Source organism: Pristiophorus japonicus, chromosome 26 (assembly GCF_044704955.1).
Source record: "Pristiophorus japonicus isolate sPriJap1 chromosome 26, sPriJap1.hap1, whole genome shotgun sequence".
Classification (NCBI taxonomy): Eukaryota; Metazoa; Chordata; class Chondrichthyes; family Pristiophoridae; genus Pristiophorus; species Pristiophorus japonicus.
The window spans coordinates 15345203-15358440 of record NC_092002.1 but is presented as its reverse complement, the minus strand read 5'-3'; the positions used below and the strand labels follow the sequence as shown (position 1 = coordinate 15358440).

The 13238-nt window shown below is 47.7% G+C and overlaps 1 protein-coding gene across 5 annotated transcripts in view; it reads left to right on the top strand.

Annotated features, from left to right (window-relative positions):
* Nucleotides 1-13238, top strand: part of LOC139239218 (ryanodine receptor 1-like) — a 506468-nt gene that overhangs the window by 375587 nt on the left and 117643 nt on the right. For all 5 annotated transcript variants that reach the window (XM_070867899.1, XM_070867895.1, XM_070867896.1 and 2 more), the window contains one exon: nt 5999-6111. In XM_070867899.1, the coding sequence (XP_070724000.1) occupies nt 5999-6111 (113 nt within the window). The remainder of the gene's footprint in view (nt 1-5998; nt 6112-13238) is intronic.

Sequence of the window (13238 nt, the reverse complement as noted above, 5' to 3'; positions counted from 1 at the left end):
TGGTCCATGTTTCTGAGCCATACAGGAGGGCGGGTATTACTACAGCCGTGTAGACCTTGGTGGCAGTTTTGAGGGTCTGATTTTCAAACACTCTTTTCCTCAGGCGGCCGAAGGCTGCACTGGTGCACTGGAGGCGGTGTTGGATCTCGTCGAGTGTAGTCACTGTAGGAAACACGGCAGCCAATTTACGCACAAACAAGCTCCGCAAACAGCAATGTGATAATTACCAGTTAATCTGTTATGTTGATTGAGGGATAAATATTGACCCTTCTCTTCGATATAGTGCCATGGGATCTTTTACGTCCAATTGAGAGGGCTGATGGGGCCTCGGTTTAAAGTCTCATTCGAAAAACGCACCTTGGACAGTGCAGCACTCCCTCGGCTCGGCACTGCACTGGAAGTGTCAGCCTAGATTTTTGTGCTCAAGTTTCTGGAGTTGGACTTGAACCCACAACCTTCTGACTCAGAGGCAAGGGTGCTACCCACTGAGCCACAGCTGAGACTGTGCATTACATTATTTGCGACTAAAAACACTACATACACTTAATGACTATTATTAATATAAAGCTGTTTTACAGTCTGACCCAATAACAAATTGGACACCAGCTCAAAGAAAATTAACTTGTGTCTAAATGTTCTTTTTTTTTAATTACAATACGGGGAGGAGATGAAATATGTTTCAAAATTAGGCTTTTCGAATGCCTGATCAATACCTTTTCATTCAGAGATCCAACATTTACCTTCCCTCACCCCTGCCAACAACCACACCGCTTGGTTTGCACAGTGCAAAATCCAGCTTCTTGATTTGCTGTAAAAGAAAACACAGCAGGATTGTAACTGTCATGTATTCAACTGTCATTGTAACCCATGTATAAGCTGACCTAAGTTGTACACCTTGAGAACACTGACCACAGGGGGCGAACTTGTGGGAGACACTCCTAATCGGGACTTTCCGGTATAAAAGGGGAAGCTCCACCCACCGTCTATCTCTTGAGGTCTTGGTAATAAAGATAACTGGTCACAGAGTGACCTTCTCTGAAGTATGGGCCTCGTGTACATTTATACTGCATAGTAAGGACATATCATTGGCGACGAGAAACTGGGATTTAAACCACGTGAGCACAGAAGAGAGGTACTGTGTTGGTGATGATTGGGATGACTTTATTGAGAGACTACAGCAAAGTTTTGTCACTAAGGAATGGTTGGGACAGGATTCGGCCGACAAACGCAGGGCTCATCTCCTGACGGTTTGTGGATCCAGAACGTACTCCCTAATGAAGGACCTTCTAGCGCCAGAGAAGCCGGCGGACAAGATGTTCAAAGAGCTCAGTAAGTTGATCGGGGAACACCTTAAACTAGCGAGCATCATGCACATGGCGAGACACCGGTTTTACACGCACCGGCGGCGAGAAGGGCAAAGCGTTCCAGACTTCATGGCAGATCTCCGGCGACTGGCGAGCCTATGTAAGTTCCCAGATGCATGCAGAGCGGAGATGCTGCGAGACTTTTTATTGAGGGCATCGGGCACGCTGGGGTTTTCAGGAAACTGATTGAGACCCAAGACTTGACCTTGGAAGCGGCGGCTCTGATAGCCCAGACAATTATCTCAGGGGAGAAAGAGACTAGAATGATTTATGGCAAAAATCTTGGCTCAAATGCAGCAAACGACCAGAGAGTCAACATTGTTAACGCGGCACACAGTTCTCTAGGCAGACAGGGGCAATCGGACATGCCCGAGCATGTAGTCGAACCCAAAGGGGGAATTCAACAGAGACAATGGCTAGCTGAACGGCGATTCATGCCATCGCAATGGACAATGCGGCCAGGAATGGGGCCATCAACGCCTGTTAATGGTGCGCTTAAGGACAGTTACAGAGACGGTCAGAGACGATCGACTGGTAATGCACCTTTTGTGTCCAACAATAGGGCCTTCAGCTCATGCTGGAGGTGTGGAGGCAAACACCCAGCCAGAACTTGCAGGTATCAGCAATATACCTGCAGAAACTGCAACGTCAGTGGTCACTTGGCGTGTATGTGCAGAAAGCCTGCCGCCAGGTTGATGTACGAGGAGGACGGGCCCAACGTAAGCCCTACGAGGCCAAATGAATACTGGGGGAAATCGCTGGAAGCTGAAGTTCAGTGAGTTCAGGTGGAGCACATATACAGTTCATATACCAGGACGCCACCAGATGAAAGTGCTCCTCAATGGCATTCCAGTATTAATGGAGCTGGACACGGGGGCCAGCCAGTCCCTGATGAGTATCAAACAGTTCGGAAGGTTGTGGGTGTCCAAGGCCAGGAGGCCAAAATTATTGCCGATTGACGCACTGCTACGGACATATACAAAGGAGATTATTCCGGTGCTCGGCAGCGCCACGGTAGACGTGACCCACAAATATTCGGAGAACAGGTTGCCACTCTGGATTGTCCCGGGGGATGGTCCCACACTACTGGGGAGGAGTTGGCTTGCTGTCATGAACTGGAAGTGGGGCGATGTCAATGCAATTTCTTCTGTGGAGCGAGTATCATGCTCATAGGTCCTGGACAAATTTGACTCATTATTTCAACCCGGCATCGGCACTTTCATGGGGACCAAGGTAGTGATTCACATAAACCCGGACACCGGGATAGTACACCACAAGGCCAGTGCGGTGCCGTACGTGATGCGGTAAAAGATAGAATGCGAATTGGACCTCCTGCTGAGGGAAGGTATCATCTCGCCAGTCGAATTCAGTGACTGGGCGAGCCCGATTGTGCCGGTGCTCAAGGCGGATGGGTCGGTCAGGATATGTGGCGATTACAAGGCCATCATCAATCGGGTGTCATTCCAAGACCAGTACCCGCTACCGAGAGCGGACGACCTCTTTGCGAAGCTATCCAATGGCACACTTTTTTCAAAATTGGACCTGACCTCAGCTTACATGACCCAGGAGCTGGCAAGTGAGTCGAAGAAGCTGACCGCCATCACGACACACAGGGGGTTGTTTGAGTATAACAGATGTCCGTTCGGGATTTGTTCGGCCGCCGTGATCTTTCAGCGAAATATGGAAAGCCTCCTCAAGTCGATTCCAAGGACGGTGGTTTTTCAAGATAACATCCTCATTACGGGTCGCGATACTGAAGAACACCTCCACAACCTGGAGGAGGTGCTACGCAGACTGGACCTGGTAGGGCTGCGACTTAAAAAGGCGAAGTGCGTCTTCTTAGCTCCAGAGGTAAAATTCCTGGGGAGGAGGGTAGCAGCAGACGGGATCAGACCAACTGCGTCCAAAACGGAAGCGATCCAGAGAGCACCCAGACCCCGTAACATGACGGAGCTGCGTTCGTTCCTGGGGCTCCTGAACTATTTTGGTAACTTTATTCCCAAATTGAGCACGCTGTTAGAGCCGCTACACATGCTCCTACGCAAAGGTCGCGATTGGGTCCGGGGGACAGCCAGGCTTTTGATGGAGCATAACAAATTGCGTGCTCTAACAATCAGTTAATGCTATATGACCCATGTAAGAAACTTGTTTTAATGTGTGATGCGTCATCCTATGGGGTCGGGTGTGTGTTGCAGCATGTTAATGCCAAGGGTCAGTTACAGCCGGTAGCTTATGCCTCCAGAAGTCTGTCCCAGGCAGAAAGGGACTACGGGATGGTAGAAAAGGAAGCGCTTGCAAGTGTATATGCAGTAAAAAAAAAATGCACCAGTACCTGTTTGGCAGGAAGTTTGAGCTGGAGACAGATCACAAACCCCAAACATCCCTTTTGGCCAACAACAAGTCCATAAATGCAAATGCAAATGCATCGGCCCGCATACAGAGGTGGGCACTCACGTTAGCCGCCTTTGACTACAATTCGGCACAGATCGGGCACTGAAAACTGCGCCGATACACTCAGCAGGCTCCCACTAGCCACCACCGAGGGGCAACCGAGCAGGCTGCTGAGATGGTCATGGCTGTTGAAGCTTTCGAAAGTGAAGGCTCACCCGTGACAGCCTGTCAGATTAAAGTCTGGACAAACAGAGACCCGCTATTGTCTTTAGTCAAGAAATGTGTCCTGAATGGGGACAGGGCATGCCCTGAGGAATTTAAACCATTTCACAGGCGCAAGGATGAACTCTTGATTCAGGCCGATTTCCTATGGGGAAGCCGAGTAGTCATGCCCCAGATGGGCAGAGAGGTGTTCATCAGAGAACTCCACAATGAGCACCCAATGGGCATTGTCATGATGAAGGCAATTGCCAGGTCACATTTGGTGGCCAGGGATAGATGAAGATCTGGAACTTTGTGTTCGCAGGTGCAACACGAGTGCTCAGCTGGGCAACGCACCCAGGGAAGCCCCCCTTAGCCGATGGTCCTGGCCTGCCAAGCCATGGTCACACATCCATCTGGACTACGCAGGTCCTTTCATGGGAAAAATGTTTTTGGTTATAGTAGACACCTACTCCAAATGGATTGAGTGTGCCATTTTAAATTCAAGCACATCCTCTGCCACGGTAGGAAGTCTATGGGCAATGTTCGCCGCCCATGGTCTACCGGACGTCTTTGTCAGCGACAATGGCCCGTGCTTCTCAAGCACTGAATTCCAGGACTTCATGGCAGGCAATGGAATCAACCATGTCAGAACGGCACCGTTCAAGCCGGCCTCAAACGGCCAGGTGGAACGAGCAGTGCAGATAATCAAACAGGGGATGCTGAGAATCCAAGGGGGTTCCCTACAAAGCTGCTTATCAAGCCTCCTGTTGGCAAATAGATCCCGACCACACTCGCTCACAGGGGTTCCACCCGCAGAGCTGCTAATGAAAAGGACGCTCAAAACCAGGTTATCCCTTATACACCCTACTATGAAAGAAATTGTTGAGAGCAGGTGTCAGTCACAATGTGACTACCATGACAGGAATGTGAGGACGCGATGTATTGATGTCAATGACCCTGTTTTTGTCCTTAAATACGCTGCAGGGCCCAAATGGCTCGCAGGTACTGTGATTGCCAAAGAGGGGAATAGGATTTTGGTAGTTAAACCTACCAATGGACAAATCTGCCGCAAACACGTGGATCAAACTAAAAGGAGGTTCAGCAACCCCATAGAAGAAGCAGAGGAAGAACACGACGTAGAGTTCACTCCACCACAGGTGACCGAACACCGGAACCAAGTGGAGGAGAGCCCAGTCACTGTGGGCAGTCTGGACAGGCCTGAGGCACCGCAAACAGCAGACACTCAGGCCAGCACCCAACAACCGGAGCCCCAACTCAGGCGCTCTACAAGGGAGTGTAAACCACCAGAGAGACTCAACCTGTGATCCCAATAAGACTTTGGGGGGGGAGGTGATGTCATGTATTCAACTATCATTGTAACCCATGTATAAACTGACCTAAGTTGTACATCTTGAGAACACTGACCACAGGGGGTAAACTTGTGGGAGACGCTCCTAACCTGGACTTTCCGGTATAAAAGGGAAAGCTCCACCCACCGTCTGTCTCTTGAGGTCTTGGTAATAAAGGTAACTGGTCACAGAGTGACCTTCTCTGAAGTGTGGGCCTCGTATGCATTTATAGTAAGGACATATCAGTTACTGTCCCCCGTTTCTTTCACGTTTAGTAGAAGGGATGTGGTTTTAAACTAGTAATAATGACCAGCAGTGCATTTATCATTGCTGAGGTGGGGGGAACCAGCTACTTAAAGATTACGCAACAGTACCTTTTTACTGCAACGTGTTACTGTCCCCAAGATGCTGTGCTAGATTTTGTCCTCGTTGACTATGAATGGGCATCAAATCTAGCCCACCAAGCGCCACCAGTGCTGCATCTAAAAACAGAAAATGCTGGAAATACTCAGCAGGTCGGTCAGCATCTGTGGAGAGAGAAACAGAGTTCACGTTTCAGGTCGGTGACCTTTAGGGCTAGTATCTGTTGCAGTAGGTAATGCATTAAAAGGCGATTATATTGAGCGTGAGCATGTGTATTTTGTATGAATTTTCATGTCAGTGATATTCTGGAACTTCTTTGCTGTTTAGACAGAACATCCTTTCAAGTCCAAGAAGATGGTCTGGCACAAGCTGTTGTCTAAGCAGCGCAGGAGAGCTGTGGTCGCGTGTTTCAGAATGACCCCTCTGTATAACTTACCAAGGTAAGATATCATGCAAAGTAACATAGACCCAGAGAAAGGTGCTTTCCCCTCCAGTTATCATGCCAGTATATATGTATTTCAAATTGCTCAACATTCGATTTTCTTGCCCATTGACTATGAAGGAGTAATAAATCTAGGCCAATAGTCTATGGTCTTTCAAGACAGTAGTGTTTAATTTGTTTCCATAAATCATTAGCTCCAGAAAATTAAAATCATATGAGGAAATCCTGAATATTGAATTATAATCTGTTCACTGTTGTGTGCTCTCTCAATACAACGAAGTCGAACAGAAACTGTCAACAAAATAAAACCTGCCCTGAAGATTTGGAAACTTCTAGATAACGTTTACACTGCCCTTCTCTCCATGATCCAACTTTATATATTTTTCCACCATTTATTTTAGCAGTTGGAATAAAACCCAGGCGTGTTAACTTTCTTTTGTTTCAGCAATTTTCAATTCACAGAAAATTTTTACAAACAAAATTTGTATTGCAAACAGTTCTTTAGTGGTATTATGCAAGATCTCAATGCAAGATATATCTGATTTATGTTTATTCATACCTGTCGGCTCATAACAATATAAGATGGTGAGGCTGTCTTTCTTTATGATGACTGTTAAGGGTCTTGTATGAACTAAGTTTGGGTAGTCTGAAATAGTCAAGGACTTTGATTCCGAACCATGTCTGTCAATCTCAGGGTTTAATATACACTGTGGGATTGCTCCTTGCGCCTGAATGAAGAGGCCCGAGGCGTATTTCCATCGAGCTGGTGAGCGTCACACAACAACAGGCCATTTCTAGGCCATTGTGCTTACGGTATTTTAAGAATGGAGGAGAAGGGGAAGCAGGAAGCCTTTGGCTAACAGAACTGGTAGTGGGTGCATTTTGTGGTCGGCACATTCACCATCCTGCTAAAATTACCCCATGTTCTGGAGCTTTAACAAGCTTAAAATACTATGTCGGTCACTGACTATTGCTGGCTGGAGTACTTGCTTTGTTGAGATTTAACACATGCATACTGTGGTTGTAACAAACAAGTGTTTAGAGCGTTACAGGAGTGAGAGCTGAGCTGAAGAACACTGCACAAAATCAGTAAAGTCAAATACCAAAGTTTTGTTACAGCTTTAACATCTGGGTTTTTTTGTGAATGCATATTGAAAGTGTTACAGTATTTAACTAAACATCTTTTGTTCTCCGTACCCATTTGTGATTTATGTTGGTGTCTAAACAATTTCTGCAATGGTTATATTGCTCAGAAAGACTTGAATGTAGAAAATTTGTCCTCTTCTCTCAGACACAAAATTAGCTATTACTTCATGAACGCCTATCGAGAATTGTGGCTTCGCAGAGCGTGTGAGGGAACGGACTTTGCAAGTCTAGTATACCTACTGATGGTAACGTAGACTTAGCGTGACCACCACTACACTAAATCTTAGTTAGCAATGCACATGGTCCATTGACAAGCCTGTTGTACAATTGCAGCAATATCTGATTGGTCAGAGCAACAAGTTGCGGATCTGAAATTATCCTTTAGTTTGGAATTGGAGCATCTAAAGTAAACACAAACTAATGGACATCCTATTTAGTCAGGATTAGTGCAATGAGTTTAAGACGTGTGGGTGAATGACCAAGCAGAACATCAAGTCAAAAAAAACAGGTGAGATAAATTAAGTAGTAGTGATTTTTTTTAACACCTTAAAATAAATAGGAATTCTGAAAGGAAAATAAGTCACAGTGAATCTAAAACTGATGACAGAAAGTTATACTGACCTGATATATTTTTACCAATAGCAAAATATTCTAGCCTTGAAACTATGGGCTAAATTTTGGCCACCATTCTGCACCGTTTTTTTGGCGTATGATGCTTTTTTTTGGAGTAGACTAAAATCTAAGTTTTGCCAAATTTTCTGCGCCGTTCTAAAGTAGGTACGTCCGATTTTTTTTTTAGTTCCCAATTTTTTGACGTTACTGGGGACAGAACCTGTCAGGTGCGCCACCTCTGGCCATTTAAGGAATTTGGCCAAGTATGATTTCTTTCTAAAATGGCGCATTGCACCCTTCCTTGCGCTTAAGGAAATCGGTATAGAGAAGATGCCATTGTTTTAGCTGAGCCGAAGACACAGCACTGGAGGGAGGGGGGCCATTCGGTCCGGGAGAGAGTGGCACAGTGGGAGGGGTGGCATTCGGCCTGGGATGACGGCGGGCGGGGGGGGGGGGGCCTTTCGGCCAGCGATCCGTGCCTCGAGCTCGGTGATCATTGGAGAGTGGAGAAAACCAGTTTGTTGCAGAGCTAACAATAAATAGTGAATATTACCCCCAACCTTCATGTTATCCTGTGTATTTTGTGCTGTATGCGTTCCAAATCTCTGCCTCGAGCGTCACATCACCATAGAAACTGCGCCTAGTGATGCGCATGTGCAGACCAGCATGTGGTCCATGGAATATGGCGTCAACCTTTTGCAGGGAGAGGGAAAAGGTGTGAGTGCTTTGTGTGAGTAGTTTCATTTTGTTTGCAACTAAGAAAAAACAATGGGTGTGATCCTAGCAATGCCTCATGTAGTAAGAGCGTTTTGCTTCAAGGCTATGCAAAGGGGCAGATTAATAAGACAACAATATCTCAGGAACCAGAGAGCTCGAAGAATGATGGCGAGGAGGCCTTACCTGGATCGGGTGTTCAGCGAGAGGCGCTCATACCCGCACCTGACTGAGGCAGACTGCATTCTCAGGCTGTGTTTTCGGAAGGAGGTGATCACCGAACTCTGCCAACCGATCAGGGCAGATGTGCAGCCTAGAAGTGGGAGGAGGACTGCATTATACATAGAGGTCAAGGTGACTGCAGCATTAGCCTTCTATGCCTCTGGCTCATCCTAGGCTTCAAATGGGGACATATGCTGCATCTCCCAGCATGCGACACATAGCTGCATTCGACAGGTTACGACTGCACTGTATGCCCGCAGGGACAACTACATCAAGTTCCCCATGACTGCCCAGGCAATGCATGACAGGGCTGTGAGCTTCTTGGAGTGCTGGCTTCCCCTAGGTGCAAGGTGTGATAGACTGCACCCACATCGCCTTGCGAACACCTTTGATCGATTCAGAGGTTTACAGGAACAGGAAAGGGTTCCACTCACTAAATGTCCAGCTGATCCGCGATGTCATGCAGTTGATGCCAGATTCCCTGGGAGCACCCATGATGCATTCATCTTACGCGAGAGCGCTATATCTGCCATTTTTCAGCAGCAGCCAGAAGGGCAGAGCTGGCTACTGGGGGACAAGGGTTACGGGCTCGCCACCTGGCTCATGACCCCCTTACGTAATACCTGGACAGAAGCTGAGCGTCAGTACAACATGTCCCACATAACCACATGCAGCATCATTGAAAGGACAATTGGAATACTAAAGCAGCATTTCCGATGCCTGGACCATTCTGAAAGCTACCTGCAATACTCCCCTGAGATGGTCGGTCAGTTCACTGTCGTGTGCTGCATGCTGTACAACTTAGTGATCATGAGGCAACAGGCACTGGAAGTTGAAGAGCAACCTCAGTCAACGGGGATGAGGAGATTGGACGAGCAAGCTGACGAGGAGTAGGAGGATCAGCAGCAGGAGGAGGAAGCAATGCCACCACCTCAACCCGCAGGACAACGGCGGAGGAGGGGGCCCTTGTGCACCTATAGCCATTGCAAGAACCTTGTGTCAGTGGCTAACCCTTGAACGCTTTGTTGCATGAAGGCTAGGCGGCACATTTGATCATGCACCATGTTGGTTGAATGTTGTTAATTTAAAGAATAATTTCACCATGTTGGTTGACTTGCATTAATTTAAAGAATAATGTTCATGATTCTGGTTTAATTGAAAAAAGAATTACGTTTATTAAACATTTGGACACTTGTACTTAACTTTGATTAAAAAATATTTTTGTTACAAACTTTAAACTTTTCCATTAAGATCACCTCCAAACTTGCTTTTCAAGTTCCATGACTGAAAAACTTTAAACTTTTCAATTAAAATCAGTTAAATAACAATAACATTAAGAACAACAGTAACAACAACAACAAACAAACTTTAGCTGCAGCTATCTCTCCTCCCCCTTATTCTAATACCGCCCGCCACGTGCTTGCCCTTGCTGACTCTACCCCTGGTCGGTGACTCAGGCCTTCTCCCGCTGGAACCAAGTTGCTTTTTTTGAGCATCTCGTGGACAGTGATGTTCTTGTTGGCAGGTGTGGGCCCTAAGAGACGGCATTATGGCAGGCCTGGCTCAGGCCCCTCCGCCTCTTCCTCAGACTGTGGATGCACCGGCACACGACCTGAGGTTAGTCTGGGGATTGGAGTGGAAGTGTCACCATTGAATCCGTCATTCACCGCTGGCCAATGAGAGCCTGGACGTGTTCCCTTATTGCAGCAGCTAATTCCAACATTCCCTCCTTAATCTGCCCCGACAGCGTATTGGCTACCTCCGACATTCCCTCCGTATTGTGTTGCGACAGTGTTCCCATTTCTCCCAAGTGTCGTTACTACTGACGACAATCCCATTATCACATGATTCACCCCACCAATGGTGTCCAGGAGTGATTGGGGAAGCTTGATGATCTCCCCACTCATTGCACTGAACTGAACCACTTCTGTTGTATCCTGCATGTCAGGAGAGCGCTCTCAAGCTCTCCTTCCCATCCTCACCCTGGTCCTCACCCTGGGTGTGGCTCGCTGCAACGCACAGGGACCCGCAACCTCAGACTGTGGGACACCATGAAATGTCCAGCAGTCCGGAAAGGAGTTGGCACATCCATGTGCGGCACCACCGCATCCAGATTTAGTGTCACAGTCCCAATATTGGGGTCTTCCCGCTCCCCCTGATCTTCCTGCTCATCCTCTTCCTGATCTTCCTGTGGAAGTTCTGCATTTAGGTCAGGCTCCTCCTTGAATTATGTTCTTCTTTGGCAAGGGTTGTGCTTCCTCAGGGATGGACGCAACTTCTGCAAAATATAACACAGCAGACGATTGGTTAGTAACAGAGAAGGGGACAGGGTGGCATGAGTAGGCTCACACAGTGCAGGCTCATTTGAAGGACCATGATGAATGAGGCCATACCCTTCTCTGTAAGCTAGGCCCAGCTTGTGCACCGGTTGTTGACCTTCAAGAGCCAACACCTATCATACCAGCGATCCTCGCTTCCGGGGTGTCAGTGGGTGCATATTTGCGGAACCTCCTCCAGTTTTTGTTCGCTCTCTGTTTATGTGCGCCACCTTCCTCTGCAAAGATGAACATAAAACTTAAGAGAAGGGGTCTGCTGTGGTGGCACACACAGGTGGTCACATTTACAATTGTAATTCCAGTGCATAAATGAAAATATTACTTACAGAAACTATTTGGCCAAGGTCCTGCCACTTTTTGCACTGCCTGCCGGTCCTCTGAGTAGTCACCATTACAGAGAAATCATCTCCAACGTTGTCCCAACGTGTTATGTATTAATGCTTGGGGGGTCACCAGACACCAGAGGGCGCCGTGGCCGGAAGTCATCGGGTTGTATGCATGTGGTTTGGTCACCTGTATATAAGCTGGGTGTCTTTGTCGCGCAGGCACTCTTGGGCTGGAATAAAGATGGATCAGGTTGCACCTGAATGAGTCTACAGTAGCCAGACTCTTGAGTCATTACAATTGGTGACGAGGTAATTTAAGAACCTTTGCATGCACAATGGGCACTGTTGGAATCCTGGAGAGATTCGTAGAGGGCGAGGATTGGGCGGATTTTGTTGACCGCCTGGATCAGTATTTTGTGGCCAACGGCAAGGAGGCAGAGGCCTACGCAGTTAAGCGCAGGGCAGTTCTCCTCTCTGTTTATGGTCCGAAAATTTACGGCCTCGTGAAGAATCTTCTCTCGCCTGTACGTCCGGCGGAAAAAGGGTACGAGGAATTGTGTACGTTAGTGGGTAGCCATCTGAAGCCAAAAGAGGGGATCATCATATCACGCTACCGTTTCTACACGCATGTTCATGCTGAGGGCCAGGACGTGTCGGGATTTGTCGCCGACCTGTGACGTCTTGCTGAGCCGTGTAAGTTCGGGAACTTGCTGGAAGGCATGCTGCGTGATGTCTTTGTGATAGGCATCAGCCATGATGCAATCCTCAGAAAGCTGTTGGCTGCAGAGACGCTGGATTTGAAAAAGGCCATCGCGACTGCCCAGGCATGCATGACGACTGATGATAATTTGAGGCAGATATCATCGACGAGTCGGAGTTCCATGGCAAGTACTGTAAACAAGATGGCATCGTCTTCGGGCAGAGCTGCTTACGCGAAACCTGCCTCTGCTCAGAGCCGGCAACTGGTTCGATCCAGATTTCACCCTGTTGGTGTTGTGGGGGCAATCATCGGCCTCATCAGTGTCGGTTTAGACAATACTCATGCAATGGATGTTCGAAAGTGGGGCATCTTCACAGGATGTGTCCACAACGGGGTAAGCATGGTGCGGCTCACCACGTGGTTGATGACGACCAGTTCTGTGATGGCTCGGATATGCAACCCGAGGAGGAAGTGAATGGACTGTATTCATTCCTGAGCAAGAGCTAGCCGATAGTCGTTCATGTGAAGCTGAATGGCATGCCTGTATCAATGGAGCTGGACACGGGTGCGAGCCAGTCGATAATAAAACAAAGGAAATTCAACAAGCTGTGTGACACAAAGGCTGCGAAACCGAAGCTGAGTCCAGTCAATGCCAGGTTGCGTACTTAGACTAAGGAACTCATACCGGTGCTCGGCAGTGCAGCAATCGAGGTGTCATATGACGGTGTGGTTCACGAGCTACCATTACGGATCGTCCCAGGTAATGGTCCAACGCTGTTCGGCAGGAATTGGCTCGAGATAATCAAGCTGAACTGGAATGATGTCAAGATGTTGTCTTCGGTGGATGATACTTCGTGTGCTCAAGTATTGAAAAAGTTTCCTTCTTTATTTGAACCGGGCATTGGTAATTTTACGGGAGCCAAGGTGCAGACTCCAATGCAAGGACTGTATCACAGAGCTCGGTCTGTTCCGTACATGATGAGGGAGAAGGTTGAAATTGAGCTTGACAGACTCCAGCGTGAAGGGATCATATCACCGGTCGAGTTTAACGAGTGGGCCAGTCCCATTG